The 27,646-nt window shown below is 54.2% G+C and overlaps 1 protein-coding gene across 1 annotated transcript; it reads right to left on the bottom strand.

Annotated features, from left to right (window-relative positions):
- Positions 1 to 1,179: 1,179 nt before the first annotated feature.
- Positions 1,180 to 27,646, bottom strand: NLRC3 (NLR family CARD domain containing 3). Its single transcript, XM_047087346.1, is given in 21 exon segments — positions 1,180 to 3,222; positions 3,537 to 3,620; positions 3,998 to 4,081; positions 4,762 to 4,845; positions 5,258 to 5,341; positions 7,413 to 7,496; positions 7,978 to 8,061; positions 8,549 to 8,632; positions 9,167 to 9,250; positions 9,910 to 9,993; positions 10,403 to 10,486; positions 11,684 to 11,767; positions 13,147 to 13,230; positions 13,687 to 13,770; positions 16,225 to 16,311; positions 17,306 to 18,979; positions 18,981 to 19,041; positions 19,139 to 19,340; positions 19,592 to 19,653; positions 20,039 to 20,131; positions 27,562 to 27,646. Coding segments are annotated over 18 exon segments (3,183 nt in total). The 5' UTR covers positions 19,317 to 19,340; positions 19,592 to 19,653; positions 20,039 to 20,131; positions 27,562 to 27,646; the 3' UTR covers positions 1,180 to 3,131.

The raw sequence follows: 27,646 nt of genomic DNA, 5'->3' as shown, positions 1-27,646 counted from the left end.
TTGTAGATAAGGCTCCAGAACAGTTTTCTGACTTGGGCATCAGGTAGAGCACCCAGAATACTGAGACATTGCCTCACAAGTTGGGCCACAGTGGCCCTGAACTTAAGGGTGGCTGGTCCTGGCCAACAAAGCTGAAAACAGTAAGCTTTGAAAGGATCCAGCTGTTTCTTTCTTTCTTTCTTTGTTTATGTTTATTTATTTATTTAATTTATTTTCAATATATGAAGTTTATTGTCAAATTGGTTTCCATTTATTTATTTATTTTGAGAGAGAGTGTGAGGAGGGGAGGAGCAGAGAGGGAGAGGGAGGGAGGGAGGGAGGGAGGGAGAGAGAGAGAGAGAGAGAGAGAGAGAGAGAGAATCCCAAGCAGGCTCCCTGCCATCAGCACAGAGCCTGACCCAGGGCTCCATCCCACCAACCGTGAGATCACGACCTGAGCTGAAATCAAGAGTTGGACACTTAACTGACTGAGTCACCCAGGCGCCCCAGGATGCAGCTGTTTCTAAGTAATGTGTTCCAGAATTAAGCTCAAGAATTGGAAGGCATATAAAAATAGTCTGTACGATGGGGCGCCTGGGTGGCGCAGTCGGTTAAGCGTCCGACTTCAGCCAGGTCACCATCTTGCGGTCCGTGAGTTTGAGCCCCGCGTCAGGCTCTGGGCTGATGGCTCGGAGCCTGGAGCCTGTTTCCGATTCTGTGTCTCCCTCTCTCTCTGCCCCTCCCCCGTTCATGCTCTGTCTCTCTCTGTCCCAAAAATAAATAAAAACGTTGAAAAAAAAATTTTTTTTTTAAAAATAGTCTGTACGAAACAAGATAAAATTCCCCGTGTCTGGTGTCCAATCAAAACTTACCAGGCATAATAAGAATCTAGAAAGAGACCAAGGAATGACCCCCCCCATACTCCCCCCCCCCATACTCAAATGACAGATGACAGAATTAGTAGGAAAGGACATTCAGACATTTAACTGTACTCCCTATATTGAGATGGCAGAGGGAGGCAGGAGCATATTAAGAAGAGATAAGGCCTAAAGAAAATCTCAAAACTTGGGAAGATTAAAGAAACAAAAACAAAAATTGGGATTGAGAGCAGATGAGGCGCCACAGAAGAGCACATACTGACCCTGAAGACACAGCAGTAGAAACTGTTCAAAATGAAAAAGAAAAAGACAAGTCCCACCGTGCTGTTTATGGGTTTATTGCCTCGCTCCAGTTCACCGTTTGGTCTGCTCTGTGATAACAGAGCTATTCCTTGTAAATCTCTCTCCTTTGCTGGCTGGCGACATATAGAGCCTTGTCAGTAGGCTGCTAGGGAGGTGGCTTGCTCCCGGAGTCCCTGGAGAGCACGATTTTTCTCCGCTGCTTTGGCCCCTGAGGTTTCTTTGGTGGCTAGGTTCCTGCAGGGCACGGCTTTCTCCGGCATTTGGCTACCACATCTTTTTTTCTGTCGAGTTCTCCACTCAGCCAGAAGCTGCGCAAACCGGAAGACAGCATGGCCACACCTTGAGAGTACTAAGAGCCAAAAACCATTCTGAAGTTCTATATGTAGCAAAAATAACTTTCAAAACCCAGTAATCCAAATAAATACTACCCAAGACCCATATTCAAATGTCTCCCGTTTCCAAATACTTTTCTTTATAGCTGATTGTTTCTCTGCAGTGGAGGATCCAGTCAGAGATCCTGCGTTAAGTTGTCATGTCTGTTTAATCTACAATTTAAGACAGTCCCCGGCCTTTTGTATTTTTCATGACGCTGATATTTTTGAAGAGGTCAGGCTATTGTTTTTTGCAGAATGCCTCTCGATTTGGATTTTGTCTGACTGCTCCTTCCCGATTAGAGTCAAATCCGTATTTTTGGTGAGAATACTGCATCGGCGATGTGTCGGCAGCACCTCCCATCAGGAGCACGTGATGGCAATTTCTCCCATTCGTGCTGATGGTAAGTTTGACCACGTTGTCAAGAAAGCATTTGCCAAATTTTCCATCTTTAAAGATATCTTTTTCCCCTTTGTAAATGCCCCATGTGGGGTGATATTTTGATAATTCTCCTTTGTAAGTATCCCTTTGGGGTGGAGAGCTTCTTCCTCGATAGGCTGTCACCCATGGTTTTAGCGTACGTTGAGGATTCTTGCCCGAATACTCATTTTTAAGGGAACGTTGGGAACAACATCGATTCGTGTTCAAACTGTAAAATCTTGATAAGCATTTTCCTTGGTTTTTTAGTTGGTGAGAACTGTGGTGTCCACTTGGGAACTTTTTCCTTTCATCACAGACCAACCAACCCCTGAGGGAATTTGTGCCACATGGAACTCAGCTTGCTCGCCTGCATGGGGACACGAGAGGCACAGCAGGGGTCTGGGAAGCCTGATGTCGCCTTCATGGGGACGCTGCAGGCGCAGCAGCGGTCTGGGAAGCCGGCTGTAGAATAACATTGAGGCGTCAACATGTAACACGCTATTGACGACCAGTGTGCCAGACCCCACATAACGTGTGTCGGACGTAATCCTTGCCTTTGAGAGATTTGGTAACGGATCAAAGACGGCAAAAACCTTGGAGAGCTTAGTCTCTGTGTCCGGAATTTTATAACTCAAAGCCTTAATTTCTCTTCAAAACAATTCTCACAGTTTTTCCGTGTATCTCTGAGGATCATACTCCTAAAACCTTCTGTTCTTCTTGAGAAAAGGAAGGTCCCTTCTGTCACCCGTGCCAAACGGATACTCTGCATAGGCTTGAAGGTGACAGCTCACTTTAGAGTGAGGGGATGATTTTAACCAGTGGAAAAAGACAATGAAAACAAAAGGGGCGCGTGAAGACCTCGGGGTATGAAGAAGCTCACGCCCGCTTCTCACTGGCTGGGTTTTAAGGCCTATGTCCCTGCGTCCCGTGGCAGACACCTTCCCTCCTCTGTGCCACAGCAGGGAATCTGCGTCACCCCTGCCTGGTCGAAACCCGGGCCGGGAGAGGTGCTCCCAACCCCTTTGGCAGCATCCCTCCTGCCTCTTGCAGGAGACCAGCTTTTGTGCAGGTCAGCATCGTTCCCAGACCACAGGGACGGGCCTTGGACGGGGAGTTTTTGTTCAAAAGCTTCCAGTTGCTTCTGTGTTCTCTCGCCTGATCCACCAGGCACGTTTGCGCTCACATTTCAACAGTGCACGAAGGAGCGTTGGTCTTGATAGCCTCCGAGATCATCCTGGCGCCAGACTCCCCAATGTGATTTCCCTGGAGGCTGCAAGAGAAGGATTCGGACCCGGCTTGAGAGAGGGGCTCAAGGGCCAGAGGCCTGCAAGTCCCTTTAGTAAAGAGCAGACAGTCACTACACGAAATGCAGAACTCCAGGCAAGACCAAGCTTCCAGGATCCCTCCTATGGGGAAGGCCCAGAATGGCTCCCTCTTACACCGGGCTGCCCCGCAGAGCCGCTGAGAGACCTGGGAGTCTGCCAGCTCCAGGAATTAGGCTGAAGGCAGGGCCTGACCTGGGAGCCGTGAGCCTGCCGGGGGGGGGGGGGGCAGAATGGCAGGGAAGGGCCGAGCCCCACTCACTTGATGTGCTGGAGGCCATGGTTCCCAGAGAGTGCCGTGGCAACGCATATCGCCCCATCCATCCCCAAGGAATTCTCTTGAAGACTAGGCAGAGAAAAGATGCAGACACCATCGTGAGCCATTCGGGACAGAACACGCGCCGGGAAGCGGCGCCGCATCGATCACAGGTGCCCCAGCAAGAGCAAGGTGGCCTTTACCCCTGAGACCAGTGTCTACCGGTAGCCAGGTGGTCCCGTCCGAGCGCCATGGAGGATGGAAGACCAAAAACGCAGGCATTGAATGGCTTACCTCTGACATAAGCTAGATAGAATGAACAAACTCATCTGCAACGTGGACTCTAGTGCTATTTCTAGTCAGGGAAGCGGCTTACAGAGGAAGTCAAGAGCGTCTCATTACGTGGGGAGGTTCCAGCAGAGAAGTCTGCTGTGCCAGGGCGGAGGTAGGTCTCTACAACCACTCACTTGAGTCTTCGGAGACTTGAGTTGACCTTCAGAGCATTTGCCAGGGCTTTGGCTCCGGCCACCCCGATGGCGTTTCCTCTTAAGCTGTCAGGAAAGATACGAAGCCTAAAGCACAGTGACAGTTGTGGGGTGTGAACAGTACCTCCGCAGACGAGCACGGGCCACTGGGTGGAGGCAGCAGGGACGCAGCAACCACGGGGGGCGGTTCCTCCTTCCTGACTCCCCGGCCCAAAACAGAGATCGGCTCTGGGGAGCAGGACGCACCAGGAGGGGTGAAGCTGGCCCAACCTGGGTGGTTCGTTGGAGCCCTCGCCCTCCATCCCAAGGGAAGGAGAGTGGGGCTGAGGTGAGAGAGGAGACACTTCCTCCAGCGGTCCCCACATGCTCAGCGTCACAGGACCACAAGAGCAGGAATGACTGGGACATGCCTGAGACCCCCACTGAGCTTAAGTCGCCCCTGCCCCCGCCCGGGGTTTGGATCTACTCCTAGACCAAGGTCAGTGGCCAAGGACCCCTACAGAGGACCTCAGGATGTGCGCAGCCCGGGCAAGACCGAGGAGAGCAGGAGCCACAGCGGTGACTCCCAGGGAAGAGGTGTGAGGTGGCAGCGGGGAAGCTGGGGAAAGCTTCATCTCAGTGACGATATTTAAGTGGTTTGTGACTTTCCATGTAAATTGACATTTTTTCCCTTCTGTATCTTCATTTTGAATCAACAGCTTGGTTCGTTTGGGTAAGAGACAGCAACCAGAGACTGGAGTACTCACTCGAGAATCTCCAAGGTCCTGTTCACAGCCAGGGCATCCCCTAGCGCCTGGGCCCCCCGGGCACCAATGGAGGCCACCTGCAGACTATGCAGAAGAGATGGGGTCAGTGCGGACGGGCTGGGGCGCTCCGGCCTGCACCCCGCCTGGCCCAGCTTCCGTGCATCCTTGTCCTTCCTTCTCCACCCCTGGACTGAGGGCTGCAAGTGACAACATAGCGCTGAAAACTGTTGGCCTGTGATCCGTCCAGAGAGCGCCGCGCCTCCGGCCTCCCCTGATGCCGAGGACAGAGATCGGGATGCTACGGGTACGGGAAGGAGAGGTGGTTCCCTGGAGGGTTTGAGGAAAAACACTCCCTGAACCCCTGCTTCTTACTTTGTCCCAATTGCTAACATTAGGAAAATTTAACACCTTCTTGGCTGGGAAGCAACACTGATGTTTGGTATGAAAGCAGGGCTCAGGGCCGGATGCCTGGGCGGCCGTGCACGTCAACACTTACTAGAGAGCGGTGAGGGCCGTGTTGGCCTTTAGTGCGCTGGCCAGTGCGGAGGCGCCCTCGTCCCCGATGGCGTTCTCCTGCAAACTGAACACAGAGCGTGACCCCCGGGCTCACAGGGCACGGGGCTAGTGGCACTCCAGCATGACGTCCTGAACTTGGACCTTCTAGTTTTCATTCAGACCACGCACACCGCAGACTAGACTCCCAGGGTTGCCGAGGGGATAACCGACCCCGCGGCCTCCTAATTAACATGCAGAGGGCTCTGGGGTCTCTATGAACCTGGGTCATCAGAAGCAAACAAGAAAAGGGATGCGTGGAAATACACTTAAGGGTGAGGACAAAAAAATGGGCGTGCCAGCCAGAGAATTCAGTCAAAGCCCTTAGTCCCTGACCATTCTTGCTCATCAGGGTTTTACGTCTTTTTTCTTTTCTTTTTTTTCCTTCCCTTCCACATTGGAGTAAAGTCAGTTCCTAGCGCAGTAAATGATGGAGAATTTACGTCGGGTGGGCATTGGGGTGTTGAAGGGAGCAGTTTGCATTCGCGATTTTAGCAGACGTGTTAGTGCGTGTGGTGCCCTGGCCTGATCCTGTCTCAGGTGGGCAGTTGTGACTGAACGAGCCGGCACCGTGGGCCACGTGCTGGGGGGACGGAGGAGCCCGTGGGGTCTCCTGCCCCCGTGTGGTCACGGAGGCCACCGGGAGAAATAGGTCTGAACTGAAACCTGCAGGATGAGAGTTGGGGGAGGGGGCCTGGCACATCCACGGAACCCAAAGAAATGGCATGAAGTGGCTGGCGTGTGAAATGTCGGAAGCAGGCCTTTGGGGCCTTTGTTAGAAGCCACACCGAGGGGTGGGTTTCACTCTGCAGGCACTGGGCAGCCATTGAAGCATCTCAGGACGGGGACAGATACACATTTTGGAAAGATGTTTGGCCAGCAGTGTGAGCGGATGGACTGGATGTGGAGGCTGCTACGGGGACGCAGGGTGAGTGGAGCTGGTGGCCTGACGGTGGCCGCGAGGGTAGAGGGAGACGGTGGGGCCTTGGGAGGAGAGTCGCAAGTGGGAAGCGAGAACAGAGACGATGTTTCTAGCTTGCAGGCCGGGTTGGCCGGGCCCGTTCGTGAGGCAGAGCTGAGAACAGACTCGTGGGGAGGCAGCGTGGGCAGTGATTACGTGGGTCTGCGGCTCAGGAGAGAGGGGTCTAGACGCGGGGGGCACCGGGACTTTGAAGTCCAGGAGTGTGCGAGAGGACAGCTTCTGGAATAGAGAGCTCGTTCGAGACAAGATGGCCTAGAACAGATCCCTGAGGAGCCCCAGGATGTCAGTGAGACAGAAGAACCAGCCAGAAATGGGCTATCCTGGATGCCAAGGGAGAAGCCATGGGCGTGGTCCAAAGCAGGCGAGACTCAGAGGGTTAGAGACAGGGTTCCCATTCAACTCCGCGGCTCCACTCGCTCATGTGCCCAAGAGAAATGAAAGCGTATGTCCAGGCAGAAGCTTGTACACGAACGTTCACAGCAGCGTTACGAGAGCCAAACTGTCCAAACCACCCAGATGTTCCTCGACAGATGAGGGGATAAATGGCATGTCAATCTGCACAGCGGAATAGGATTCAGCCACAGAAAGGAATGAAGCCCTGATTCCTGCTGCAACCTGGGTGAACCTTGGAAACCTGATACCGAACGAAAGACCTTGGTGGCAAGAGGTCACACGCTGTTCAGTCCCACGTACGTGAAGTGTCCAGTACAGGTAACTCCGTAGAGACAGAAAGCAGACGTGTGGTTTCCAGGGGCTGGGGCACGGGGGCAATGGGGGGTGACCGCTGATGAGTGTGGGGGTTTGTTTAAGGTTTGTTTAAGGGAAATGGTCTACAATTGTGGGGATGGTCGCACAACTCTGTGAATATACTAGAAGCCAGCGAATTGTACGCTTTATCTGGGTAGATTTTTGTGGTAGGGGGATTACGTATCAACAAAGCCGTTTAAAAAACAACAAAACAGCTAAGAACAGAAACATGCCCGCTGGCCTTAGGGCAGAGGAGGCTGTGTGCTGAGGGCCTTTGGCACGAGCCGAGCCGTGTGCCTGGTGGACCCCGAGATTTCAGATTTCCTTGCCGCCCTGCCCTTCCCGCCGCCCCTGCCGAGGCCCCACTCACTCGAGGCTGGTCAGGCTCCGGTTGAGTTGTAGTGCTTGTCCCAGGGCCTTGGCCGCACCGGCCTGGATGAAGTTCCACTGCAGGCTGGGCAGACACAGACACGTGTGACCGCGTGGGCCAGAGCAGAGCCCGGGAGGCTCTGGAAGGTGCAGAAAGAGGGGACTCCTCCCAGGAGAGTCTGACGGCAGGGAAGGAGTGCTTGTAGGACGGGGTCCTGGCCACTGGTGGACACAACTCCTGCACCCCGCCTCGGGTCTAGTCCCAAGGGGTCAGTCAGCACTCTCTGGTTAGGGGTGGGCACAGGGACGGGCTCAAATGAAGACTCCAAATGGCCCCTGCATGAGGCTTGTGGCACTTGGAGGCGTGAGGTGGGCGCCCACCTCCCACCTTTGGCCTCTCAGTGGATCAGCCCCAGGAAGCGGGGGGGGGGGGCTGGAGGGGGGCAGGGCGCAGCCTACTGGAAGCCCCCGAGTCCGTGTTGTGGGGGAGCCCGATGCCAGTGGGTATGATGGCCCCGCAGCGTTGCAGAGGGGACAGGGAGGGGTGGGGGGCACCGTAGACTCACTGGAGGGATGTGAGGGCCCGGTTTTCTCTCACTGCCAGCGCGATGGCCTGGGCGCCCTGGTCGTGGAGGAGGTTGGCTGTCAGGCTGGGAGGAAGGGATCAGCGGCGAGTAAGCAGGAGCCTGCTGGCGTGGAGCCCCCGTCCTCGCTCACCTGGGAATCCAGGCCCCCTCCTCCCCGAGGACCCACCTAGCTCGTGTTGATTGAGCGCTGGTGTGTGCCAAGCACGTGCCTTCCTGACAGCCACAGGGACAGGGTCCCGGGACAGATCATCCCCCCTGGAGGACTCACTCCTGATCCCTGTACTGCGCTGCCCTGAAGATCTGGCCCCCCTCACATCACCACGGGGAGTGGGGCACGGGGGCAGGCAGCGTCCCCACGAACCTCATCTGCAGGTTACTTATCACATGAGAGTGGAGGGGCTGCCCCCAGAGGCCAGGTCTCCTGGTTCCTCCTCCCCAACCGGGTCCCCCTCCAGCCTGTAAAATGACAAGGCGACGAGGGTCTGCAGCCCCCTGTCACCCTGGGCCTGAAGGGGCCGTAGGAAGCACACCCCACCCCCGACTCACGTACTCCAGATTTTTCAGGGTGCTGTTGCTGCAGAGAGCTTGAGCCAGGTCCTGGGCTCCCTCTGAGCTGATGGAGTTTTCTCGCAGGCTGGGGAGAGAGAAGACCCTGAACTGCTGACCAGATACGTGGGGACTTGGGGGACACGACCTCTGGCACTCAGGCTTCTCAAACCCAAGGAACCTCAGGGGTGACCTGGGCCTCCTGAGCGAACGGGTGCGAAGGGCCTCCGACAGGCAGGGCTCCCCGGCCGGCCAAGCATCTCCCTGTGGGGCTGCCGACAGTGGGGCCACCCAGGAGGGAGCGGATCGGTTGATGGGCCCTCAGGTGAGGGGGCGGGGGCAGGCGAACATGCTTGGCTGCCTCACAAGCTCGTGTAGCAGAGGGAGCAGCAGAACCGGCCAGCTGAGGACCCCGGCTGTCCCCTGCTGTCCCCTGCCCTCCAGAGCGGGTGGGATGCCACAGGCTCCGGGACCCAGCTGCCCAACCACAGATGTCTTCCTAATGGACCCACAGAGGGAGGTGTGGCCTTCCCAGCCCCAGCCTTTCCTCCCAAGTCCCAAAGGCCCTTCAGACCCCTTGACCAAAGGGACACCCCGGCCGGAGAGGGAAGGCGGGACTTACTTGAGGCTGATGAGGGTCTGGTTGGTGCAGAGGGCCCCCATCAGCGCCGCCACACCTGCGTCACTGATGGAATTGCTCTGCAGGCTGCAAACAGGACGGGGCAGCGCTCGGGACGGTTGTCCCAGACCCCCAGGGAGCCACTGTTCCAGCTTGGGGACTGAAGGTGTAGGGCTCAACAGAGTTGGGGGACCCTGGGTGTTCTTCTCATCATCCCTCCTTCCTGTCCCCATCCCCCACCTGTTCCAGACCCTGCTAGGTCAGGGCAGGTGGCTCTAGTGTGACCAGCCCCCAAAGTTTAGACTCTGCCTTGATTTGAGTGGCTCTAAATGGCCCAGAGAAGGGGTTTGCGTTGTGTCTGCAGCCAGGGTGGGGGCAGCGCTGAGCTCCCCCAGCCCCCACCAAGGCTGCTGCAGCTGCAACCCTCTTTAGTCGCCAGTGCCAGCCTAGGGGGACTTGGTGCTTGTGACTCTGGAAACTCCAGAACCAACACCAACCTCTGCTGTCCGGGGAAATGGAGCTGGTGGGTGGGACGGAACAGTGAGGTAGGCGTGGAGAGAGACCGAGATCACAGTGTGCCCAGGGTTGGCGGTTGGCTGGATCCCGGCAGGGTGGTGGCCCTGACTGACAGCCCTCTTCCGGGACCTGCCCACCTTCTAGATGGGACGCCTAGACCCATCTGTCACCCACCCAGGGATGTCACCCACTGCCCACGGCCACTCCTGAGTGTGGTCAGGCAGACTCACTCCAGGCTCTCCAGGCCCTGGTTCACCTTCAGGGCCTTAGCCAGGGCCTCGGCACCTTTATCACCAATGCTGTTACTGGAGAATCTGCAAGAGATAAGATAAGGGTGGGCTGGTTTTCTGGAGCAGCCTGGCGGGTGGGCCCCGGGGATCAGGGTCCAGGGAAGCCCTCCAGGGCAGTGCTCTCTCTGTTGTCTTAAGGGTGCCCAGGGCACAGTCTGTTCTTGAGTCTGGCTGGTGGCCTCTGCAGGTGACTCCCAACTGCCTGTAAGAGATCAACCTAGCAAAGTACGTCTGGACTCCCTAGCAGGGGCAGGGCCAACTGTTTGGTGAGAGGTTTTGTGATACTTCATGTGAAGTACCCACACGTCTATCCATCCATCCGTTCATCCATCCATCATCCATCCATCCATCCCCATGCTCACAAATATTTGTGATGGGCTGGGCTCTGTGCCGGTCCCTGAGGATACAAATGTAGCCCTTCCGCATTTCTCACATGAGCTCCTTCAGACTCCTGTTCTGCTTCAGGGCATCTGCCGTCTGCTGGGCTCCCAGAGGCCCGATGGTATTCTTCTGCAGGCTGTGGGAGAGGGGAGGGGTCCCTCAGCAAAGCTGGCCACAGCCATTCCCACTCTGGGGACAGTCTGGGGGAAGGGCGAGAGCTCAGAGACGACTCAGGTGCTCTCCCCACCGCATGGGCAGAGGGGGCTCTAGGAACAGTCTGTGCATCATTGCCAAAACGATGCCAGCAGATTGACACTGTTGTGTGGGGGGTCAGAGGCAAGGACAGCTGGGCTCCTTGCCCAGGCAACCCTCCCAACACTCAACAGTCGTCCTCCCTCTCGACCAGCCCGCAGCCTACCTCCCACCCCTGCAGTCCTGCCTAGGGCAGACCCTCCGTTTCCGCTCTTCTCCGAAAGCTACTTCCCTTCATACTAAATCTGGAGGAGGGAGATGCTACAAGAGAACCTCTGTGCGCATCCCAGAAGGGCAGGCAGGGCAGGACCTGTCCTGTGTAAGGCCAGATACAAATCTCAACTAAAGGGAATTTTCCCTGGTTCCAAAAGGGATCCTTTCCCTCAGAGCATTTCTTTGAGAAAACTTGGGATTGTAAATCTGTCCCTTTGAGAAGCGTATAAATCCTTTTAAAAGCTAAATAAGCCTTTTGCCAGAGTGATGGCCCCCAAGGGACCTCAGAACCACGTCTCTGAAAGGAGCGCATCGAGGAAGGTAGCACCACTCCAAGTTGTAATTGTCTGCTTGTCATAATGGCACGAGGAGCCTGGCGTTTCCTTTGGGTAAAGGCAATCATTGAACAGCTGACTACCTTAACCACCAGGCAAACTGAGGAAACACTGTGGGTGACAGACGGTGCTGTCCAGTCCTCTTACTTGAGGACAAGTTATCTTGAGAACACACGTGCCGTGGGTTGTATCTGCTTGGCTGTAGAAAAGGGTGAGATTTCTTTCTGTCCTGGCCAGCTCGCTGCTGGATTGCCAATGATGTGCAGTGCAATCTGGTTGATTCTTCAAATAATGCAACTGTTTCATTCTTTTCTACCTTTGCAGAGAGGATTTTCTGCATTGGCAGGAGGCTTTATTTTTAATTATTTCCCCAATACCTGTTCTGTGGAAGAGTGGACATCAAGATTTCCAGGGGTCATCTAGATGGGCCCGGAAGTCTCAGGCCGTCTCCCCAATCATCCTTCCTTGCAGGAAACAGGCCCTTGGAGGAGGGGAGAAGGGGGGTATCTCTGCTGGCCAGCACGTCCACTTACTGTAGCACAGAGAGGGTCCGGTTGGCGGCCACGGCCTCAGCCACAAACCTGGCACCGTTATCCCTGATGGCATTGTTCTGGAGGCTGTGGAGGCAAGGAAGAGGTACATCACCAACGGCACAAGAGAGGGCCCAATGGTGGCCTTGACCCCTACCACAGTGTTACCAAGGCCCAGGGGGTGGGGGTAGCAGCTGACCACTACGTGCCCTTGCTGCCCACCACACAGGATTTGGGAACAGTTGGTTTCTCCCAGGGAATCATAAGGATTCCCTCTGAGTCTCTAAGCATTTGTCTGCTGACTGGGGACAGGGTGCGCATATTATCTGGATGACGATGGCTAGGTGGTCCGTAGTCTTAGTTACAGCTAAAAGCCACAGCCTCCAAATGTTAACAAGGATGTGGAAATATCGGAACCCTCACCCATTGCTGGTGGGGATGTAAAATGGTGCGGACCTTGTGGAAAACAGTCCGGCGCTTCCTCAAAAGGTCCAACATAGAGTTACTGAGCAGTTTCACCGGTAGGTATTTACCCAAAAGAATGGAGAACAGGTACTCAAATGCTTGCACATGAATGTGTACAGCAGCATTATCCACAAGAGCCAAAAGGTGGAAACCACCCAAATGTCCGTGAGCTGACAAATGGGTACGTTGGGGTCTGTTCATAAAGCGGAATGTTATTTAACCAGAAAAAGGAATGAAGCACTGACATGTGCCACAATGTGGATGAGCCTTCAAAGCAATATGCTAAGTGAAGGAAGCCAGACACAAGAGGTCTTATTGTATGATTCCATGGTAAACATAGAGACAGAAAGCAGATTGGTGGTTTCCAGGGACTGGGGGGAGGGGAGAATGGGAGGTGATTGATAAAGAATACAGTCTTCTTTTCAGGTGGTGAAAATATTGTGGAACTACATAGAGGTGATGAAGGAACAACTGTGAACGTACTGACGCTGAAATGTATACTTTAAAGTGGTGAATTTCACCCCAATAAAAATACATAAATGAAGAAACAAATAACAGTACACACTCAACTAAGGATGGGTACAACCACATATGACAAATCCTAAAAGCACAGCAAACCATAGGAACATTCTAGAGAATGGCACTTTCAGCGTCCCGGAAAACACCTCAGGGAAACATCCTGACACCATGGCCTTGGATTTCCCATTCGATGGAAGACAAGAGGTTTTCCTCATAGATTATTTTGCTTTTCCACCTCTATACAACCGCATCCTCCTTTTCCTCTATCCCTGGATTAGGCTGTACACACAAGGACAATGAGCACAGAGGAACTGAAACCTGAAACTTGTATAGATACGAGATCATGTGGCATCCACCTAGACAGGAGCCAGTATAGCATGCCTGCCATTTTGAATCATCTCCCACTCCATGGTTGGCACCTGGGAGAGGGTTTTGTGGGCCCTCTGCTGGTTATATCGGGATGTGGAGCAGATGGCACGTACCTCAGAAAGGCCAGAGTGCGGTTAATCTTCAGAGCATCTGCCAGAGCCTTGGCCCCTTGAGGTCCGATGGAGTTACTGCGGAGGCTGGCGGGAAGAAGAGAGAAAGAACCGTTTTCTTTTATCCAATTCCCAGGGAGGAAAGAAAGAAGTTACACTGACCTTTAAATCTACGCTCTTTGAAAATAACGGGGTTTAAGATTTCATGTTTTGTGGAGATCCTTATTCAGGTGAACAAGTAAGGAATTTCCCAGTATGGCCCCATGTGATGGGGGGTCGGCGGGGGCGGCGGGGGGGAGGGAGCAGGATCTGATGGACGTGGCTTGGGCCAAGTATGGAAAGGAGAATCATACCAGCTTCAGGGCCAAAATTCTGGTGCTTCCCTGGGCTGATCCCCACAACTGACGAGGAGCCAGGAATTTGCTCACTCTGCTGTCCTTCCAACCGACCGAGGGGACAGTGTGGTCTGGGGGACTTCACAAGATGGCTGACAAGCTTTCCCTGTCCCAGTGGTAGAACGTTGGCCTCTGGTGTCCTACTTACTCCAGAGCGGTCAGACTTCTGTTGACCAGGAGGGATCTGGCCAGAGCTTTGGCCCCTTTGTTACTGATCTGGTTCTCAGCCAAGCTGCCCAAGGAGAAGGAGAAGAGTGGTTATTGCAGGTCTACAACTGTCATGGCCTCTTCCTCAACACCAGGCTTGTGATCCAAACCTCCCGGTTTCACCAGCATCATGAGGGCCTGGACGCAGGTGGAGATGACGTGAGCCCTGGAGCAGAATCGCCCAGGCCAGGAAAGCCTCTGAGCCAAGTAAGGTAAGGCCAGAGTGCAGGGGACAGACCCTCACGCTGGCAAAGATGCCCAAGGCAAAGTCTGGCCAGAATCCAGTACGACAGCTTCTATGCAAACAGGGCAGCAAAGAGCATGGGCAGTTACAGAAGTTTCCCACAAAGATCCCCGGCAGCAGTGTGCCGGAAAAGTACAACAATACTGATTTGTAGCATTGGCCGATTTGCATGGTGTAAATACTGTCACCACGGCCGATTTCAAGCAGTCCCAGCTGGCAAAAGTTCCTAAAACTTTAAAAACCTGCTCTCATGAACTGTGGCTGCATTCATAGTACTAGCTCACCACTGGCCCCTGTCCTTTTCTAGCACAGGGAAGGAAAATGGTCCTAACTATAGAATTAACTTCAAAGTAAAACAAACAGGGCGCCTGGGTGGCTCAGTCGGTTAAGTGTCTTGACTTTGGCTCAAGTCATGATCTCACGGTTCATGAATCTGAGCCCCGCATCAGGCTCTGTGCTGACAGCTCAGAGCTTGGCGCCTGCTTCGGATTCTGGGTCTCCCCCTCTCTCTGCCCCTCCCCCACTTGCAATCTGTCTGTCTCTCGGAAAACTAAACATTGAAAACAAAAAAAGACAACAAAAAGCAAAAACCCGTGTTCCTCAGAACAGCTTTAGGAGTCCCGGAGGCTGAGGGGGCACCACGTGCCTGGGCTCTGGGCCTCCACGTCTCCTCTTTCTGTCCAGAAGCTCCTGGGTGTGTGCAGAATATTTTCTGAGCGTTATCCAGACTCCTTTATGCAAAACTCTGGAAGTTGACTATTTTGCTGAAGGCTCCCGTGAAGGAAGAATATTAATGAAATTAATTAATGTTGTTGTGTTTCTTTCAGAGGGATTGCATTTCTATCTCTGGCTGCTAGCCCAAGGGGATCCTGCTAATAGCCGGCCCTCATCCAGTGCTTCCTCTGTGCCTGGCCCGTCCTCACCGCTTGCCTTGAGTTAACCCACTGAAGCTGCTTCAACAACCGGAAGGGGGAATGTGCAGGAAAGGGTTAACCTTGCCCCCAGTTCCGGAGAGGTGACCTCTGAACGCTTGGAATGTCCTGCCTGATGAGTCTGTCTGTGTTTACCTGGGGCCCTTGGGCCGTGCAGTGGCAGCCTGACGTCCCTACCTCCGGAGGGGCTTCCCATGACCCACCTCCAGTAAAATGTCTGGACCCAAGCCCGGGTGCGCCTCCCTGGTTGGAACGCTTCAAGTGTGCTGTTGCGCGTGGTGGCTGGGGAGGCGGGCCCTGTCTGCACCACCTGAAACTGAAGGACAACTGAAAGCTTGCCCCTGTCTCTCTGGGGCCCGCCTCATGCACCCTTCCCTCTGCACATTTAAATCCGTATCCTTTTGATGTCCGGAGCCACAAGTGCAGGTACAACAGCTCTTCTGGGTTCTGTGAGTCCTTCTAGTGAATCATTAAACCTTTCGGGGGGTCCCGGAGACCCCAGACTCACAGATACGTTTTAACCCCATGTTTACACTCCTTTGGCACAGAGTTGACTGTACAGGGTCACACACAGCCCACCGCTCGCCACTGTCTTCCGTGACTTCTTTTGGCTCCTGACTCCGTGTTTGTGTTTGTTTTCTCAGAGATTATTCCTGAACCCAGAGGGAGGCTTAAGTGAGGATGAAGAATTCCTCTCTGGACCCTGTTCTCCAGACTCCTCTCCCTAGTTCTAACCACCCCCAGGTCACAAGCCCACTCCTCAGTGTTACTGAGACTTGGAAATGTGATCACAGGAGATTTCACAAGCACGAAACTCTATTTTGCCGTCAGCACACAGACTTGTGTCTCATCACACCATTAAAGATTCAATGTTTAAATTTTATTTTTTTGTACTCGTTTAAATAAAAGTTCAAATTTAAATCCAAATTTTAAATTAAAAAATTTCTAATTTAATTTCAAGAGCCAATCCTGTGCCTGTAATACTGTTTTGAGGGCAAACATTGAGAGGAGCTTAGAGAACATTGTGCCTCGCAGTACTTCGGAACGTTGAGTATCTGCGGAAATGCTCCCATGTCCACCAGAGCGCCTGACCCTCACCATATCCCTTCCCTCTTCTTACAGGTGAGGGACCTGAGCCTCTGGAACTTTCCGGAAGGGGCAGAAACAAGCAGCCACGTGTTTCCAAGGCACCTCTCCTTGCAAGCGCCTCTGGCCGATTGAGCAGAGAGGAGGACGGGAAAATAGCCCTGGACCGCACGCGACAGGTAGGCACCCCGGGTGGGGTCTCCCGGGTGAGCGTTACCTGATCCTCTGAATGCGACAGTCCTTCCCGCTCAGCACGCTGCCCAGCAGCTCCATCACGGGGTCCTGGAACTGGTTGTTGTCCAGCCTGCAGGAGGCAGAGCGATAATGAGTGGTACCACCGCCCGCGGGCGGGTGGAACGAGGCCCCGGCAAAGGGCCGCCCTCAGGGCAGCAGACACACCCAGGCTGGCATCCCTTCCCTGGCCCACGTTTGCATCGCCACGCAGCCCCCACCACGAGGTGGCCCGGGGACCCGTGCTGGCGCGCCCGCCAGGCTCGAGGTTTTCCCGGGAGGGTACGCCGGGAGCCTCGGTGTGGTGAGCCCCAGGATTCCTGCGCAGAGGGCGTCTCCCCGGCAGCCCCGTACATCACGTGTCCGCGGGACACGGGCTGCTAGCTCTCCTTCTAAGGGTGTGGCAGCTGCTCTCAGGTCCTGACGGCCCTGGTCTTAGAGACACTGAAGTCCAGAGCAGGATGGGTGATGGGCGGGAGGGGTGGTGGTGGAGTAAGTGGGCGCGGCCTCTGTCGGCAGAGGGGTGGCTCACAGAGGGCCGTAGGTTGAATCGTGTTCCCCGGAAAGATATGTCGGTGTTCTGACCTCCCGCCGCCACCCCAGCGCCTCAAGCTCATGACCTCATCTGGAACCAGGGTGATTGCGGATGTCATGAGTCCAGATGAGGTCATTCTGAGGGGGGCGGGCCCGTAAGCCAGTACGACTGGCGTCCTTGTCAGAGAGAACACCACGTGGAGACGGTGACACCGAGGAGGCGCCCGTGTGACCACCCGGATCGGAGTGATGCGTCTACAAGCTGAGGACTGCCAGTGAACAGCACGAGCTAGCGAGGCAGGAAGGCTTCAGAGGGAGCTCAGGCCTGCCGACCCCTTGAATTTGGACCGTGCCCCCCCAGAGCTGTGACAGAACAAGTTTCTGCTGCCTTAAGCCATCCGTGCTGTGGCCCTGCAGGCGGCCCCCAGGATGCTGACACCGGGGAGGGGGGGGTGTGGTGGAGGGGAACGGCCTTCCAGGCCCCTGCTGTCTCCTCCGACCCGCACCGCGCACACCCCCACCCCAGCGCCCACCTCAGGCTCCGGCAGTAGAGCAGCTGGGGCAGCAGGCTCTGGAGGACGCCCTTGCTGAGGCACAGGGACAGGTTGGCCTCCTGGACGCAGGCGTCTGACACCTGCAGGAGGTAGGCCAGGGCCGCGTGGTGCCGGGGGCCGGTCAGCCCCGCCAGGCTGCCGCTCTGCATGGCCTCCTCCACGCCGCGGGCCAGCTCCGTGTGCCGCAGCTCGTGCAGGCAGTGCAGGACGTTGACGGCCCGGGCGCACACCGCCACGTCGGGGCGCAGGCAGCCCTGCAGGAGCTCGGCCGCCTGGGCCCCGTAGCCCTGGTGCTCCCCCTGCACCAGCAGGGAGCCTGCCAGCAGGGCGTTGACCCCGGGGGAGAGGAGTCCTGAGAGGAAGCGCAGGAACACATCCAGCCGCCCGTCCTCGGCCTGCATGGCCCGCTGGGCCGCGCTCCTGAAGTGTGTGAGGAAGCCGAGGCGGGGCCAGGACACGCCACCCTCGGCGAAGAGGTCGAAGATAGCCCGCCTGGAGGCAGCGTAGTAATACGCGGCCGCCACAAACTCCTGCAGGGACAGGTGCGTGAAGCAGTAGGCCGTCGACGCGGCCAGCGTCTCTTCCCGCTGCAGGAAGCGGCTGCACAGGCCGCTCTGCAGCAGAGCGAGATCCACGCCAAACGCCTTCAGGTCCTGCTCGTAGAACACGTACTTCTTCCTGACCAGCCCGTGGAAGGCCAGCCGCCCCAGAGTGGCCACCATCTTGCGGCAGCTGTGGGCCACCTGCTCGATGCGAGGGCTCGCCTTGCCCTTCTCCTGCCCGTCCCCGCCGAGGGCCATCCTGAAGTACCAAGAGTAGAGCTCGCACAGGGTCCTCGGAGCCTGCTGCCCGGCGTCCTGGGGCCCCGGCCCGCTGTGGCGCAGGTGACCCAGGGCCGACCCCGCAATCCGGCAGAAGGCTGGGACCGTGCACATCAGGTACAGGGCCCTGTCCGCCCGCACCTGCCTCAGGACCCAGTCGGAGAGGGTGTGGTCCTCGGGGAACATCTCCTCCAGACACGCCTTGATCTCCTCCTCGTCAAAGCCCCGGATCTCTGTCATCCGGTCTACCAGGCCCCCCGGGATCTGGCCGGCCACGCTGGGGCGGGAAGTGACCCAGACAGAGACTTCTGGGAATAGGTTGCCCCGGATGATGTTGGTGATCAGATGGTCCACCTGGATCTCCTTCTTGGGGTCCGTGCAGGCCACGGTGTTTGAGAAGTCCAGAGGCGTCTTGCACTCGTCCAGGCCATCCAGGATCAGGAGGGTTTTGGGTGGGGCTTCCGCCGCCGGGCCGGACTCCCCGATGTGCGAGAAGACGGAGCGGACGAGCCTGTCCGCAGACAGCTTCTCGTGGGTGTTGAGATCTCGGAAGGTCAAGGGGAGCACCAGGGAGAAGTCCTTGGCGACCTGTCCCCGGGCCCAGAGCTGGACGAAGTTCCTCACCAGGGTGGTCTTGCCCACGCCAGCTACCCCGATGGTGATGGAGATTCGGGGGGGGATAGACACCCGAGACAGAGGCAGGAAGAGTCTGTCCAGGGTGAGGCTCCTGGCCGGGCGCCAGGCCCCACGCGTGGTCTCCACCTGTGTGAAGTCATGTTCCCTCAGCTGTAGGTCCGTCAGCCCCTCCAGCAGCAGGAGGCTGGTCAGCCTGGGCGGGGGGGCCGCCTCTCGCCCTGTTCAGCAGAGCCTCCCGGCACTTCTGTGTCCTCGAGTCTGCGGGACAGAGGCCGAAGGGGAGGGCTGTGGAGGGTGGGGGAGGGGGAGGGCAGCGGGGAGCGGGAGGGCCCAGGGACACCCTCCTTCCGCCTACCGTCACCGTGAGGCCCTAGGGGGGCCTGTGGCGCCCTGTCCAGGGGCTCTGGGGCCTGGGAGCCCTGACTGCTCTTCCCGGCCAGCAGGTCCACGAGGGCTTTCACTTGCCCAGCCGGGGAGCCGGGGCCTCGGCCCTGGCCTGCCTCCCCGCCGGTCCGCACCTCCTGCTTCCTCATGGGGTCCGCGATGGCCGCCAGCAGCTGCGAAGAGAGGGCCTGAGGTGCCGTGTGCCGCATCACCACCCTGGCCTGGGACAGGTGAGTGAGCCTCCAGGGATGGGGAGGGACCCCACTCCCTGTCCTTCCCCAGGCTGCCGGTGGCCCCCTCCGTCCGGCCTCCAGGAAGGGCCAGGAAGGGCTGTTCGTTCCTGGATGGCGAGCGTCGTCCCTGACGCCAGGAGCGTGGTGGATAAGAACCGGGCCCAGGCTGGAACCTGAGCTCCGCCACTTACTGGCTGTGTGGCACCGGGCAGGCCGCCTGAGCTCCTCGTGCTGTGCTGTCCTCATTTGTGACCTGGAAGTGGAGACGGGGTTAAGAGCAGGTCTGCTCCCGAGAAGGGGAGAATGAAGGAGGTCAATCTGGAAAGGCCGCGTGCTCTGTGAGCCCAGCTCTGTGACCCCCCTGGAAAAGGCAAAACTGTGGAGAAAGGGAAAAGATCATCCGTGGTTGCCAGGAGGGGAGGGGTGAGTGAGTCAGGAGGGAGCCCCTGGGGACTCCTGACCCCAGCAGCGCCCTTCTCTGCTGGGCGCTGCAGTGTGGGGCCACCGAGAGGCGGAGCCGTGCGGGGCCCCACCTGCTCCCGTCGCTTTCCCTGAGGCTCCGAGTGGATCCCGTGTGTCCCTCCCTCAGCTACGGTGGGCGCTCCAGGACCCCCGGCGCGCCCCCGCCCCCTCCTCACCTGCAGCGGGCGGGGTGTCCGGCCCACAGCAGCTCCTCCGGCAGGGCCCCACGAACTCAGGGGGTGGGGGTCGGCCATCCCTCGCCCAGGGGTCTAGGAGAGAAGACAGGACAGGGCTGAGCAGAGGCTACACCTGCCGCTCCGGATACCAGCCGCTCAGTGAAATGGGTCTGGCCCGTGTCTTCTAGCTTGGCGGTTCTCTGGGTCTCAACGATCGTCACTTAGGGGAGGGGTCACCTGACTCCAGCCCCAAGGATCCGACATGTTCCCTGACCTTGTGCTTGCACTGGGCTTTCCTGGCACTCTAACTCGGGGTGAACCTTTTTACCTAGAAGATGCTAAAAGGGGCTTGACAACAAGTAGAATAGCGTTTTCCAGCCGTTCCGTCCGGAGCGCTGTTGAAGTGTTAGGTAGTGCAATGAATTCAGGGCAGGCCGTGTCCAGCCCAGCTGAGGGAGTCCGGCAGCGTTCGTAAGAGGCCAGGGGGAGGCCTCGCTCCTTCTTCTTCTTCGGACCCCCTGGCTGTTCCCCCTCTTTTGTTCTTCTTGGCGTCAAATCCAAGGGGAAAAGAAACCAGATGGGGTTCTGAGTGAAGTCTCACTAATGTGGATAGATCGGTGTGGGTGTCACTGAGGAAGACAGTCTTGGTGCGTTGTATCTCCTTTCCCATCAAATATTAAGTATTCATGTCATTTCCCATCATTTCTCAGTGAATGCTTACTGCAGCATGAATAACTTCATCTCTTTCCTAAAATCGCAACACTTATCCTGAACAAGTTTTCCCACGTGGGTCAGACCCTCCGCCTCCCCCACGCAGTGGTGAGTGACGGGAATCACACTGGGCATCCTCGTCTGACTCCCAGGCATGGTTCGAGCCCAAGCCGTCAGGCCTCATGTTTGTGATTGTGTCTAAGTTGTTCTCTCCTCTTGGAAAAGATTCCTTCGCTTCCTTATGTCCTAGCACCATTCAGATAACGCCACATGATTGCTCCTGAGGGCTTCCTGTGCTCCAGACGACGATCTGTTAAACATTGTACTTACATCATTTCACTTCTTGTAACAACCCTTATTAAATTGTCACCGCTCCCGTTTTATGGATGAGGACATTGAGGCTCATTGCCAGAGAAACCAAGGCTTCACTGACACCAGCCTTTGTGCTGGACAATCTCCTGCCTCTTATAGTATGTCCCCATGTTTTTCTTAATTAAAAAAATTTTTTTAATGTTTATTTATTTTTTTTTTTAAATTTTTTTTTTCAACGTTTATTTATTTTTGGGACAGAGAGAGACAGAGCATGAACGGGGGAGGGGCAGAGAGAGAGGGAGACACAGAATCGGAAACAGGCTCCAGGCTCTGAGCCATCAGCCCAGAGCCCGACGCGGGGCTCGAACTCACGGACCGCGAGATCGTGACCTGGCTGAAGTCGGACGCTTAACCGACTGCGCCACCCAGGCGCCCCTTTAATGTTTATTTTTAAGAGAAAGAGACAGAGCGTGAGCAGGAGAGGGGCAGAGAGAGAGAGGGAGACACAGAATCCAAAGCACGCTCCAGGATCTGAGCTGTCAGCACAGAGCCCGACTTGGGGCTCGAATTCACGAGCCGTGAAATCATGACCTGAGCCGAAGTCGGATGCTCAACCAACTGAGCCACTGAGGTTCCCCTTGTACGTCCCCACATTTAAAAAATTAGGCATGTCTGTTAAATTAGCAAATACCTTTTTAGCAGTATTGACCCAACCACATGATTTATTTCCCTTCAGTCATTGAATCAGGAGGTATTTATTGAGGGCCTTTTGTGGCCTGTGGGCACTGGGGGATCTGAAGGGAACAAGTTAGACAAGGTCCTGACCCTGTGAGTGTGATCCGGGTGGGGCACATGACAGTAAAGAAACCCAGCGAATGAGTGAGGCCATCTGACATGATTAACGCTGTGAATGAAACACACAGGGTGCATGGCGGAGTGGGTCGGCTGTCACGGTGGCCAGGGAAGGCCTCTGTGAGAAGGCCACTTAGGAGCAGAGATCTGAAGAGTGAGAAAGCGTTAATTACACACAGAGCTAGGGGGACAGCAAGTACACATGCCCTGTGCATTACTGGGGCAGAAAAAGCCAGTTGCTGGAGCACAGTGAATGGGGGTAGGGGTGGGGCTCACAGGATAAGAGGACGTTTGAGACCCACCCACCGTCATAATGGCCATAATGCGTTTGGGTTTGTACTAAGTGTGGTGGGAAGTCACTAGAGAGTGACATGCTGGATTCATATACAGTCTCTCCTTTAATCTGTGAGCTACACTACAGATTTTCTAACATTGAACCAACCTTAGGTTCTTGAATACTATCTTCCACGTGTATTAAGCTGTGTAAAACAGGGTGGGTCAGCACAAGAATAGATACAGAAGTCATCAGAACATAATATAGAGCTTAGGAACAAATACATATTTATATTACTTGCATATGAAGGAGTTTGGTAATGTGAAAAAAATAACATTCAATTTAAAAAAAAATTTTTTTATTTAGAGATCAGTGGGGGAGAGGGACGGAGAAAGAGGGGCAGAGGGAAGTCAAGACAGAATCTTAAGCAGGCTCCATACTCAGCATGGAGCCCAGCAGGAGGCTGGATCTCACAACCCTGGGGTCACGACCTGAGCCAAAATTAAGAGTCGGAGGCTCAACTAACTGAGCTACCTAGGTGCCCTGGTTGTTTTTCTTTAAATTTTTTTTGAAGTTTTTTCATTTTTGAGAGAGAGAGAGAGACAGAGTATGAGCAGGGGTAGGGCAGAGAGAGAGAGGGAGACACAGCATCCGAAGCAGGCTCCAGGCTCCGAGCTGTCAGCACAGAGCCCGACGCGGGGCTCGAACTCACAAACCACGAGATCGTGACCTGAGCTGAAGTCGGACGCTCAACCGACTCAGCCACCCCAGGCCCCCCCCCCCCCGGTGGTTTTTCAATTAGGTGCTAGTGCAGTAGGTAAAATGAAAGAATAGAAGATTTCAGGATTGGAAAAGGAAAAAAAAAACTTTCACTGTTCACAGTTGACATGATTATATACATTGAAAATCCAAAACAGTCTACAATTGATTAGAACTAATACATGAACTTAGCAAGGTTTTGAACACAAGGTCGGTTTAAAAAAGTCATATCTGGGGCGCCTGGGTGGCGCAGTCGGTTAAGCGTCCGACTTCAGCCAGGTCACGATCTCGTGGTCCGGGAGTTCGAGCCCCGCGTCGGGCTCTGGGCTGATGGCTCAGAGCCTGGAGCCTGTTTCCGATTCTGTGTCTCCCTCTCTCTCTGCCCCTCCCCCGTTCATGCTCTGTCTCTCTCTGTCCCAAAAATAAATAAACGTTGAAAAAAAAAAAAATTAAAAAAAAAAAACAAAAAAAAAACAAAAAAAAATAAAAAAGTCATATCTATTTCTGCTTATTAGCAACAATGAAATTGACAGTAAAAGTTTGAAATATTTAAAAAGCGAATATCTAGGGGCGCCTGGGTAGCTCATTCAGTTGGACGTCCGACTTCAGCTCAGGTCATGATCTCACGGTCCATCAGTTCGAGCCCTGTATTGGGCTCTGTGCTGACAGCTCAGAGCCTGGAGCTGCTTCGGATTCTGTGTCTCCCTCTCTTTCTGCCCCTCCCCTGCTCATGCTCTGTCTCTAGCTCAGAAATAAATAAGCATTAAAAAAAAATAGGAATAAATTCAGCAAAAAATTTGCAAGACCTCTACACAGAAAACTAAAAACAATACTAAGAGAAATGAAAGAAGACCTAAAAGAGGGATTTACCATGTTCATGCATTGGAAGACTTACTATTATTAAAATGTCATTTCTTCCCAAATTGATCGATAAATTGAACGACATCCTAATCAAAATTCCAGCAAGCTTTTTTGGTGAGGAAGGGAGGGTAGAAATTGGCAAGCTGATTCTAAAACATATATGTAAAGCAAAAGACCCTAGACCAGCCAAAATTATTTTGAGAAAGAAGAACAAAGCTAGACGACTTCTACTACCCAACATCAAGGCTTAGTATAGAGCTGTAGGTTTTGGCACAGGGCTGGCAGATAGCCCGGTGCAATACGACAGAGGGTCCCGAAACAGACCCACACGTCATGTGTGGTCAGCACATTTACAACAGGGACTCCACTGCAAGTCAGGGGAGAAAAGATGGTCTTTGTATTACATTGTGTTGCTCCAATGGGATATTCCTATCGGAAAATGGACCTTGACCCCCATCCTCCCACCACACACAAAGATTAATTCAAGCTGGATCATAGATCTAAACATGAATGCTAGCCCCACCAAGTGTTTAGGAACAGTTACAGAATACTTTCAGGAACTTGAGCTAGGTAAAGACTTAAGTGGAGCACAAAACACTAACCGTGAAAGAAATGAGTGCCATATTTGGATTCATTAAAATTAGGGATATCTGTTCAACAGAAGACAGTTTTAAAAGGGCGAGAAAGCAAACTACTGACTAGGAGATGTCTCCAGTACATTTAAAAATCCGGTAAGAAACAGGGGCGCCAGGATGGCTCAGTCGGTTGAGCGTCCGACTTCGGCTCAGGTCATGATCTCACCTTTCGTGAGTTTGAGCCCCACGTCAGACTCTGCGCCGACAGCTCAGAGCCTGGAGCCTGCTTCGTATTCTGTGTCCTCCTCTGTCTCTCTGTCTCGCCCCTGCTCACGCTCTGTTTCTCTCTCATAAATAAAAAAAATAAACATTAAAAATCAGTAAGAAACAGCCCAGTTAAAAATGAGCCAAAAAATTGAAGATCTGTCACAAAAGATAATATCCTTAGTCATCAAAGAAATGCAAAGTGAAATCAGAGAAGTGTTTGGTAGTGATAAGGCCAAATAGGCATGTTTTTGTGACGCAGCAATTCTCTGCCTGGCTCTGTATACCTAACAGAAACAAGTGTTTATATCCATCAAGACACAGTATTGGAATGTTCTAGCAGCTTTATTCATAGTGTCCAAAAAAAAAGGAGAAACTGCCAATATCCATCAACAATAGAATGGGATATATGTATGTGTGTGTGTGTGTGTGTGTGTGTGTGTATATACACACATATATACATATACATATATGTACATATATACATACATATACATATATACATATATACACATATACATATACATATATGTATACATATATACATATGCATATATGTATACATGTATACATATACATATACATGTACATATATATGTACGTATTTTTTGTATATGTATATATACATATATACATATATATACATATACATGTACATATATATATATATATGTATTTTTTGTAAAGTTGAAACAATCAGGTCCCAGGTAGTAATGACAGCGAAGGAACTGCTGACAAACTCAAGTGGCTGACTCTTGCAGACACACTGAGTGAACAAAATGTCACCCCAAAGAGAACATACTCTGTGAATCTGCTTATGGGGAGTTTAATGTCAGGCCCAACCAATCTGACATGATAGAAGTCGGAATAGCAGTAGTCACCTCCTTGAATACGTTGATCTGGGCGATCGATATGATCACCGATTGGTGCAGACACACAGGTGCCTACAGATGTAAAAACCCACTGGGCTCACTTTGCTCTCTGTAAGTTGTACCTCCGCAGCCATCCAGATCTCCCCATGTGCGTAAACCAAGGCCGAGCAGTGTTATTGCAGCCTCTTAGCACGTGAGGCCAGGACAGCAGGGCCAGTGTCCTGCTGTTGGCTTGGGTGATGTCAGGGTGTGGCCTAGCGGCGGACATGGCTTCCTGTCATTGGTTGTCCAGGTACACCCACAGGTGACACCCTGCCCCTGCTGCTACTGGGGGTGAGGTGGTGGCTAGGGGAATGAGGGGACCATGTGGGAGAAGGGCCGGGCCCAGGGCTCCTCGGCTCTGGCAGGACAGTGTCTAGAGCACTGTGTGTGTGTGTGTGTGTGTGTGTGTGGTAAAATATACACAGCATGAAGTTTACCGTTGTAACCATTTTTAAAGCGTACAACTCTGTGGCATTAAGTACATTTACAATGCTGTGAAACCGTCACCACCATCTACCTCTGGAATGTTTCATCCCCGCGATGGGAAGCCTGCCCCTGTTAAGCACTAACTCCCCTTTCCCCTCCTCCCAGCCCCTGGAACCCAGCCTTCTCCTTTCTGTCACTACGAATCTGACTCCTCTAGGGACCTCATGCAGTATTTGTCCTTTTGTGTCTGCTTTCCAGGTTCATCCTTGTTGTAACACGTCTAAAAATTTCACTCTAAGTCATGTTCTGTCTTTATAGTTAGATCACGTTTTGTTTATTCATTCGTCCATCGATGGACACTTGGGTTGTCTCCGCCTTTTTCCTCTTGTGAATAAATGCTGCTGTGAACAAATACCTGTTCAAATACCAGGTGTACAAATACCTGTTCAGGTCCCTGCTTTCGATTCCTTTGGGTTTATATACTCAGCAATGGAATTGCTGAATCTTATGGTCGTTCTAGGAAGAACTATTTTTAAAAAGCCACTGCTTAGCTCAACCGCCTAGAGGTTTATTTGGTGTGAGGTCGGGCCTCAACACGTATGTATTTTTTTAATAAAAATTTTTAAGTTTATTTATTTAGGGTGAGAGCGAGTGTGAATGGGGTAGGGGCAGAGAGAGAGGATCCCAAGCAGGCTTCACTGTCAGCGCGAAGCTTGATGCGGGGCTCAAACTTAGAAACCTCGAGATCATGACCTGAGCCGAAATCAAGAGTCAGACGCTTAACCGACTGAGCCACCCATGCGCCCAGTCAACGCGTGTGTGTTTTGGAGCTCCCCTGGTGATTGTAGTGAGCAGCCAGCATTGGGAACCGCTAGGCCAGAAAGGCCAGGCGAGTGGCAGAGGAGGGACAACAGCAGGGGAGAAGAGGCAGGGCAGAGTAGTGTCTGGGAAGGTGGCAGGGGGGAGCTCCCCCCTGCCCCCGCCTCCAGTCCCATGTGCCTCTCAGCAGCGTTGGGAGCCAACACCTCCTCCGGGTCAGACACTCATCGTTCTTGCCCTGCTGACCGTAGGGCTAGGGTTGCCGGGGTTAGCAAATTAAGATACAGGACACCCACTAGAATTTGAATTTCGCATAAACAGCGTTCTTTCAGTGTAAGTATACCCCAAGTATTACGTGGGATGTGCTTATACCTTAAAACCCAGGGCCAACCTCAGAGGCCAGTGAGGGTGCTCCCCCCACGGGACAGCTACCCGGCCGCGTGTGCGCACAGGCCCTGTGTGCAGCCCAGAATCTGCCCCTGCAGGGTGGAGCTTGCCACGGCCCGAGTGCCACACGCGCCGCCAGGGACAGTCAGGCCGTGTCCAGTGCGGACAGCCTTCAGTGAGAGCGGAAGGAGGCCCTGCGACCAGCTTAAAGAGGGGAAGACGGGCGGGTGGTCTGGGCTGCCCTGGGCCATCTGAAGGCCAGAGTCGTTCTGAGCTGTGGTGGGCAGGGCCAGCCAGCCAGACAGCTGCAGACCACGGCCACCCCCTGGAGCGGGCTTCCCCACACCCCCACATCCTCCAGAGCCTCACCCGTGCGGAGCGACGCAGCAGAGGACCTGTGCTCGCTGGCGCTGGTGTCGCTCAGTCCCCGTCCCTCGGGACGGACAGCGGAGCT

This window comes from Lynx rufus, unplaced genomic scaffold (assembly GCF_022079265.1).
Source record: "Lynx rufus isolate CCGP_SWC_20201006 ecotype Redwood Valley unplaced genomic scaffold, mLynRuf1.p SCAF_23, whole genome shotgun sequence".
In the NCBI taxonomy this organism is placed as follows: Eukaryota; Metazoa; Chordata; class Mammalia; order Carnivora; family Felidae; genus Lynx; species Lynx rufus.
This window is presented reverse-complemented; position numbering and strand designations above follow the sequence as displayed.